Raw genomic sequence first — 9,473 nt, 5'->3', positions numbered from 1 at the left:
CAATGATGAAAACCACAGCGATTGCTTATGGTGTAGAATTCTTCATTATATAGAAAACTATTAAAATATAATAATAACAGTACAAGCTCTATAAAGAAAGATATCTAAGATTCTATACGTGCAACTAATCAGCTCCTATATATCGTCTGGATTTCCATGGATTGCTCCTTGATGCTTGGAGTGGTTTTCTATTTGATTGCTGCCTTGATTGTCTCCGGAGAGTAATGTTTTGTTATCACCAACACCCCCCCTCAGGGCTCTATGGACTATTGCCAATTCATTTATGTTGATTCCAATTTATTTGTAAGAAGCACCACCATGTGTTGGTGACGTAAATGTAAAGTTTTTCTTGTCATTAGGCGCAAGGCATTGGAGATTTGTGTTTGCTCTGCTCCAGGTGCCATATTCTTGTTAGTTATCCCGTCCGATTCAAGTGCTCCGGAAGAAAAGGTGTGAATTAAACCCCCAAGTGTTCATATTTGTTATGATTTTTTAAAAATACAGCTTGATTTTTGTTCAATGGCTCACCTGTGGTGGCATTTCGTAAAATTAGAGCAACTAAAATGATACTGTTGAGAAACTCTATTACATTACTGTAAAATTTGATAGCCAGACAACAAGAAAAAAAGAAAAAGAAAAGAAATTTCACCACCGCTAAAACAGAGAATGAAATGTAATGAACAGATGATTCAAGCGCATTACATCACACATTGGACCTCGCAAACATGTTCTTTCCATCTGAGCTAAACTGATACACTATGATTTGCAGCAGCAAACTCAAGCAGCTCCTTGTTGGATTCGAACAAGGCCATGTCTTCTGGACTCAAGCTTATACACGCTTCTATTCCATCACCATCCCTTGTGTCGATCAAACACAAAAGATTTTTCAGCTCTATAGTGAAAACAGTACTCAACCATGTTGGTTTTCCCCATCCGAAATCAGCATCATAAAGTTCAAATCTACACCAACTGGTGCAGTTATAGTAGTCAATATCTTTGCTCATGGCCATCTTTCCAAACTCTTCTACCGCCTTGCAAATTGCTAACGAAGTATCATCCCCTTGGGTTATTTTAGCATAATTTTCACCAAAATCTATAAGATCTTTCCTTATACGGCTCACTATACCTTGCAATTCTAAATCATCATGATCCTCCATCCTCGCTGATATACTACCTACGTAGTTCCCACCGTAGTTGTCTGGTAAGGTTGGCACAAGCCTCTTCCGAATATTCACGCCAAGAGACAACACAGATTTTCTAGGAACCCCCAAGTTTGATCTTGATGCGCTCATCGCACATTTCCAGATCAACGCTGTTACAGATTCCACCCGTGTTGGATCTGGCACGCTTGCACTGATGGCTTTAGCCTTGAGCGCAGTAATTTTGGGAGCTTCAAACACAAACCTTTTCATGACAGACTCTCCTTGAATCAAATCTACTGGAAGCATTGGGATTGGTAAATCCATTTGTGGGAAAATAGAAGCACCCATGAACACTGGACTGATCACCACCTCAGTACTCGACCTGCGAGCGGTTGCAGCCCAGCACTTGATGAATGATGTTACCGTGGCTGCATCTGCAACCTTGTGAGAAAGATTCACCCCAATTGCCAAGCCACCACAATCAAAGAAATTAGCTTGGACAAGTAATTGACTATCCCTGGCCGTGGCTGCTTCACTTATAGCTGCAGGCAGGAGTTGTTTTAGCACTTCAGTATCAGGCTTTTTGAGAATATCAGAGAGAATACAATGGATTCGAGCCTCGATATATTCAGCCCCATGGTCATCACATTCAATGGACGAATTGTCTTTGAGTCTGCCTGCGAATGGATAAAAATGAGTCAAGGCTTCAGACAGTGAGGTCTTTAGTAGCAGTGACCTTTCCGTGGCTTTGGCTAGGTGATCAGTGTCGTTTCCATTCCTGGGGTAAAATAGCAGCAGTGGAATGTGAACTACTGGCATGAACTGGTCCAGAAGAGAGAGCTTGAGACTTCTTAAGTGAAGGGGCGTTGGAGAGGATGGTTTGATGGTTTCTCTCTGCATGATCTCGATTCTCAGTAGCACAGACATGATGGATAATCCTGCTAGATGAAATGTATTAGTTAAGTAAATTTTTATTATGAATTCTTTTCTATAGTAATCTAGATCTAAAACTAGTATAAATAGAGATGATTATTTTATTTTTAAAAAAAAGTTAATCTAAGATTTTTATAAAATATCATAAAATTTTATTTATTTCTCTGCCAGGTTGTAATTTTATGGATTGAAAACTCTAGTTTTCCTCACATTCTTCATCACACGATGTCATGAAATGTACTTTAATTATTCTTCTTCTTTTGTCTTGTTTCAATATATCACTAATACATTTTGTTCACGCTTCGGTACAAGTTGATCTATTTTTTTCTAAATTTAAAAAATATTAAAAGTATAAATATTTTTTTAATAATATCATTAAATTTAATCAAGCACTTGATCTTGAAATTTATCAACTTGGCTCTTTGCCTAACTTTAGTTTCAAATTAAACTGCGTGCGAGTTGATTCAAAATAAATCATTCAATTTAATGGATTCAAAGATAACTTGCATGACCAGTAAAAACATCACATATCTTTAAAAAAAATTAAAAAGATAGTTTTTTACTATTGAGACGATATCAAATTGGATCAACCTCGGTCACCCTGCAACCTGGGTCATGGATTTCAATGAGTTTAATAACTTTGTTGTTTTTGTAAATTATTTTTATTTAATTTTTTGATAAAATTATTCTTCTTTCTTCTTCTTTTATCTTGTTTCAATATATCACTAATACATTCGCTCACGCTTCGCTACGAGTTGGACTATTTTTTTCTAAACTAAAAAAATATTCAAAGTATAGATATTTTTTGACAGTATCATTAAATTTATTCAAGCAACTCGATCTTGAAACTTGTCAACTCGGCTTCTTGCCCAACTTTAGTTTCAAATTAAACTGCGTGGGAGTTGATTCAAAGTAAATCATTTAATTTAATGGGTCCAAAGATAACTTGCATGACCAGTAAAAACATGACATATTTTTTTAAAAAAATTAAAACGATAATTTTTTTAATATTGATACGATATCAAATTGGATCAACCTCGGTCACCCTGCGACCTGGGTCATGGATTTCAATGAGTTTAATAACTTTGTTGTTTTTGTAAATTATTTTTGTTTAATTTTTTGATAAAATTATATGTTTGCAAAATCGAGCACCAGCCCTAAAATGATGTTTATTTAAGGTCATGATCAAAGTTTTTAAAACTGGCCCAGTGGTCGACCTGGCCTAAGGCCTGGTTTAGTGGTTTTGCCCGGGTCGTCGGGTTTTGACTGGTCATCGGGTCAACTCTTTTTTATATATATAAATCAAAATGATGTTATTTTGGTTAAAAAAAGAAATAGTCACGGGTTGAAACCAGGTCTTGCCAGGGCAGCCAGGTTTTTGACTTCTCTTATTTTTTTCTTAAACCCGGCCTGATTCCAGCCCTGGGTCAGCCGGGTCCCAAGCCAACCCGTCGGGTCGGGTTTCAAAACTATGGTCATGATAACCTTATAGAAAGTAAAAAATAAAATAAACCATAAGGTTCTTTTCTCAGCCAATTTAATATTGAAGAAGAATGAAATTAAAAAAATAATTAAAAAAATCAAAGGGCCATAAACTAAAAAAAAAACATATCGGAGGTTTGATGGATAAACTCACTAAACCCATGAACAAAGTAACCCAAGTCAACATGTCAAACCCATAAACCGGGTAATGGACTCCATTGGCATTAATAACTTGTTTTTTTTCAAAATTATTTTTTATTTAACTATATGATAACCAAAGTAAACTATTGTAAAATCGAGCGTCAAACCAATACTGAAACTTTTTTAGAGACTATGATAACTTCATATAAAAAAACGAAACAAATTATGAAACTCAATTCTCAATTAGCTCAATATTGAATTATAAAATAAAAAAAAATGAATTTAAAAAAAATTAAAAAGAAAAGTTAAAATCGCTAAACCCTTCCACATGCCTATGAAGTTTCTAAAATTTAATAACATGTTTTTTTTATAAAAAAAAATAACTATATTGTTGTAGCCTAATTTTTGACCCCTTGTTTTTCTAAATATTTTCAACATACAAAAAATCAAAAATATATTCTTGATGTGTTTATGTTATTTTCAGCATTTTTAGTGTCATCTCAAAATAATTTAAATTTCAAATTTCTTTACAACGCGTTCACATTTAAGGTGTCATTTTTAAAATTGTTGATTTTTCTCATTTGAGTTAGCGTTAATATTGTCTATTTTTTTAAAACCAAAATACAAAAAAACAAAAAAAAAATTTGACAAAGATTCCAAAATGAAAAGGAAGAAAACCAAACAAAGGATAAAATCTTTAGGTTGCTTGTTGTACCAAGTAATTGAAAAAAAAGGATAAAATCTTTCACTAATATAAGGGTGTTTAACTCATACAAGAAGTGGAGGGGTCCATTACAAAAAAAAACAAACAAACAAACAAAACTCTAAAAAGCCCTCCCTCTTCACTCCAGTACAACTGAAAAACCAACCTATACCATTGTAAGCTTAATAACAAGTAAACCTCCCCTCATTTATCACCGTAAAAGAACCAAACCCAGTTGCTTTTATTTTTTTAGTAGAACCAATCAAAGTAAATCAACATTCTCATATGACCATTTGATCCATCATTGGCCATCATCGCCACCACCTTTAACAGCTTCCCTTTCCTCCAACTCGCTACCACTATTGGAACCAACCACTATGAGCAGCACCCATTTTTCACTAAGAGATACAACAAAAGCATCCACCATATATAGCAATCAAGAGTCTCTTCGACTTCAACAACACCAACCACGGACGACTACGACAACATCATCAGCCCCCACATGTGATGCCTCTATTTCTTCTCCACTGTCCAACAACATAAAAAAATAATCGATCCAACCATCCACTTTTAACTGCAACTCACCCACGACCAACACCATCAACTTCTCATCCCCACGGTGGTTGAGACACAATAGCTTCTTCTTCTTTACGATTTCCACCACGCCATACAAGCACCATCAACAACTGCCAAAACTGAACCCCACACCAACAATAGACGTCAGTCACCAACCCTTAACAATAACAATTCACCATCTTTCCCTCCAGCAACCTGCGAGCTCAAATACTAGCCACTCCCTCCCTTGATTTTAATCGTGACCATTATTTGCAGCAGAGAAAGAAACATATCTAAAAAAGACAAATTAACTACCTGTGTGATTTCTTTTAGTTGCAGGTCATGGTGAGAGCCACCATAAGCACAAGAAGAAAGAGAAGAAGAAATCGCTTCAAATCCACCTTGTTTTCCAGTTCACCAACAGTGATGCGTGTAACCATGCGCTGACAGTGACAGTGACGCGTGAAACCCAGACACCACCATTGTTTCTCCATTTCCAGCACCATGTAGCAGTCTCCTCAAGCTATCTCCAGCCTCTAAAAGGTCTCTTTTAGGATTTTGATGATTTTTGTTTTGTTTTTGTTATGATTTATGTTTAATTACAATGTTGTGTAAATATTTGAAGTTCCAAATTTTTTTTGAAAAAGCAATACTTGTAAATAATCAAATCTTCTTTCACACAACTTTATACTTAAAAAAAGAAACTCAAAGCCCAGAACATTTGAGGATATGATTAGGTTGGAGCAATCCAAAGAAGACTCTGAGATTCCTTTTTTGAGAAGGCAGAGGATGTTGAACAAAATTGAATATAAAGGTCTTTAAGTAGGGTGCAATTTAGATACAGTCTAATGATCTATTATTTCTATAAATCAAGATCATAAGCGACAGCTCGAGTAAGCAAAAAACAAGAAGCCACCGAAGCTAGTTAATAGAGATCTAACTTCAAAAGGAGGCAATTCATGAAGAAATAGAGATCTATATTTCTTAGGTAAGTATACATTGCAATTGGGTCATTGTTAAGAATCTAAGAAAAAGAATCCTTAATGGTTTTATATTTTACCAGTCCTATCTTTTAAAATATACCTTTGAGTCCTCAATCATTTCAAACAGTGCACTTTCTAGCCCTATGTCTAGTCCTTTTAAGAGCGTCTTTGAGCCCTTGCATCCTAGATAGTACGCTTCATAGCATTATCTCTATTTTCCTTTGGAGTGCACCTTCTAGCCCTCGCTTCTCAGATAGTGCGCTTTCTAGTCCCACCTCTATCTCTCTTCCTTTGAGTGGGCTTTTTAGCCCTCATCCCTCTGATAGTGTGTTTTCTAGCCTATCTGTATATCTCATTCTTATTGAGTGTGCCTTTAAACCCTCATCTCTTAGATAGTGCACCTTCAGACCCGATCTTTTTATTTTAAGCACGTCTTTGAGACTTCATCTCTCAGATAGTGCACCTTCAAACCCTATCATTTTCCCCTGTGAGTGCTTTTTTAAGCTCTCATCTTCTAAATAGTATGCCTCAAGCCTTATCTTGTCGTTTCTATAAGGCATCTCTAGATAAATCCTTTCACCAGGTAAGTTGCATTTTTTACCTGGACAGGTCGTCCATTACAATGAACCACTTTGAAAAATCTTCGTAGTTTTCCACCTGGGCAAGTTGCCCGTTACAATGAGACCACTTTGAAAATCTTGCACATTTCCACCTGGGCAAGTTGTCCATTATAATGAAACCATTTTGAAAAATCTTTGAATTTTTCACCTGGATAGGTTACCCATTACAATGAGACCACTTTGAAAAATATTTGTATTTTTTTATTTAGGCAGGCCGCCTATTACAATGATACCACTTTGAAAAATCATTGCATTTTTCACCTGGACAGGTCATCATAACAATGAGATCATTTTGAAAAATCTTCGCATCTCTCACATAGGCAGATCACCCAATACAATGAGATGACTTTGAAAAATCTTAATATTTTTCCACCTGGCTAGGTTACTCATTACAATGAAACCACTTTGAAAGGTCTTGCATTTTCCACTTGGGTAGGTCGCCTATTACAATAAGACCATTTGAAAAAACATTTGTATTCTTCACCTGGGCAGGTCGCCCATTACAATGAGAACATTTTGAAAAACCTTCGTATTTTTCTACTTGGATAGATTGCCCTTTGGGTAAAAGCAAGCTGAAAGGATTTCAAATATAGAGGAAGGTCAAGCTTCAATTTTGGATGAATTAGGAGCTTAATTATACCCCATTGTACCTAAGACTGAAGAGACAATGCAGATTCAATGTCAAATTAAATGTTTATTGGACGAATTTGTATAAAAATTAAGTCTAATGATATAATTAGGTTTTTAATAGGCCGATTTGATTTAATAATGGACAAAATTAAAAGTTTAATTATGTTAAAGAATTAATTTGGGTCCAATTAAAAGATTTAATTAATTGCAAGGACTTAATTAAACTTTAAATGGGTCAAATTAATTTTTTAGGGGCTTAATTCATGAAAGATTAAGTTTGGGAGCCTAATTTGGGCTTAATTAAGAAGGTTGAAATTTTAGGAGACCAAATTTAATTTTTATCCAGTCAATTGATGCAGATCGGGGGTAAAATTGCAAGAAAATTAAAAGTTTTGGGTCAATTACGGGCTAGATTGAAGAAATTCACAACCAATGATAATTTTTCAAAAGGCGTCGAACTATGAAGACTCAATTGATTGAAATTAGGGGTGAAATTAAAGAGAAATAAAAGTTTAATGATCAATTGAGGGTCAAATTGCATAAATCCAAGACCAAAGATCAAAATGAAAAACACACCGGAATGCTGGGGCGATGTTGAAGTTCGATAGGGGCAAAACTACATAAAATTAAAAGTTTGAAGCCAATTAAGGATGTAATTAAAAAAAATCAGATGTCAAATCATCAAATTGAACTTTGACCAAATCCCTGAATTTAAAACCCCAAGACTGAAAAACGACGCTATTTTGTCAAAAAAAAAAAAGAGGATCAGATGACATGTCATCTGGTTACTGCTCATTGTCCCCTAACTTTCTTACCCGAAAAAGCTGATCGGGTGGCTACTTTTCACGGGCATTTAATGCTTCATCTCTCAACCAAACCAGACAATACGCCACCATAATAGCCTAACATTGTACTACACCCTAGAATAGATCTCGTCAGCCAACTGGCCCTACAGCCACTGCAACACCACTCCAAAGTGGCTACCACGACCAGCCTTTAGCTGCAACTTTTCCAAGCCCTGACAGCAACTTTGAACCAACGGTTAGGATCCTTCCGAATCGAATCAAAGGCCAAGATTTGGCAGGAGTAAAGAAATAATGTCCCTCTTTCACCCCTTATAAATAGGGGTGAATTCGATGCATTGAGCATCAAGAAATCAGAGGCTAAAGTACTATTTCCCCAGTTTTTTTCTCCCCCTTCACTAGCCTTTTTTACACCACTATAACCACTGCATCTTCACCGTCATTGACGCCACCAACCACATGTCAGTCTTCCTTGTACCACCATGAACGCCGCCAGCCTCTTTTCTCCTTCAACCAGGCAAGCCTTCCTCTCCTTTATCTTCTCTAAAACTCCTCTATAACCATTTGCATGTAGAATACTTTTTCCATGCAAATGGCAAAATGCCATTAACATGGGTTGGGCTAGACCCTTTCCAACCCAACCAAGATGGTTGGGTCGAGTTTAGCCCACCCAATGTAAAAAAGAAAAACAGAAAAAAGAGAGAGATGTCAGGTTTGTTGGGTCGTAGTTGACCTAACTGACCTTGCTAGGTCAGGCCTATATATGGTTGGGTCGAGCCGGGCCTGGCCCATATAATAATAATAAATAAATAAATAATATTTTATAAAAACAAAAAAAAATCCAAAAATTTCCAAGAGTCCTTTCAAAATATTTTTAATTTTCTCGCATGTTTTGCAATAATTTTGTATAATATCGGGTTGTATATTTACACTATAAGATACAAATCTAGTATTAAAATACCTGGTTTTCTGCAAAAATTTTCTAAATTTTTTTTTGAAAATTCAAAAAATTTTAAATTAATTTTCTATTTAAAAAAACAAAAAAAAATGTTTTGTTTTAGTGTATACGGCCAAATCCTAAAAGGTTTTTCATGCATATTTTCTAAAAGATAACGATCATGTTTTAAGAAATACAAAAATAGATAAGTTTGGCCCTTGGAATGATTAAAATTTAACCCAATAAGATAGAGACTTCCTCACGAAGGGAGATCTACTTTAAAACTTAAAAAAGACCAATGGACAGAAACACAACTTAGAAAAATAATCAAATAATAATGTAACTTACCTTAGGTAGGGTGCACTGGGGGTGATACGTCTTTCCCTTGCATAATTAGTCCATTACCCAAACTTTCATAGACCATAGGTTTCGTAGTAATCATAACACTAGATGGTGACTCCTGAATTTTATAATTATAACTTTATGATTATACCCAAAACCCCTTTCTTTTTCACCAATATCTCAAGCGGCAGACCCGTCGTCG

At 35.4% G+C, this 9,473-nt stretch overlaps 1 protein-coding gene across 1 annotated transcript; it reads right to left on the bottom strand.

Annotated features, from left to right (window-relative positions):
• Positions 1–743: 743 nt before the first annotated feature.
• LOC133697288 (BAHD acyltransferase At5g47980-like) lies at positions 744–2,069 on the bottom strand. Its single transcript, XM_062119766.1, has one exon. It carries the CDS (start codon positions 2,067–2,069, stop codon positions 744–746), a length of 1,326 nt encoding a protein of 441 aa, XP_061975750.1.
• Between the last annotated feature and the right edge of the window lie 7,404 nt (positions 2,070–9,473).

The sequence above is a fragment of the Populus nigra genome, chromosome 6 (genome assembly GCF_951802175.1).
Source record: "Populus nigra chromosome 6, ddPopNigr1.1, whole genome shotgun sequence".
Lineage (NCBI taxonomy): Eukaryota > Viridiplantae > Streptophyta > Magnoliopsida > Malpighiales > Salicaceae > Populus > Populus nigra.
This window is presented reverse-complemented; position numbering and strand designations above follow the sequence as displayed.

Coding starts and splice junctions, on each gene's coding strand:
- LOC133697288 (XM_062119766.1), bottom strand. CDS start 2,069: ATGTCTGTGCTACTGAGAATCGAGATCATGCAGAGAGAAACCATCAAA.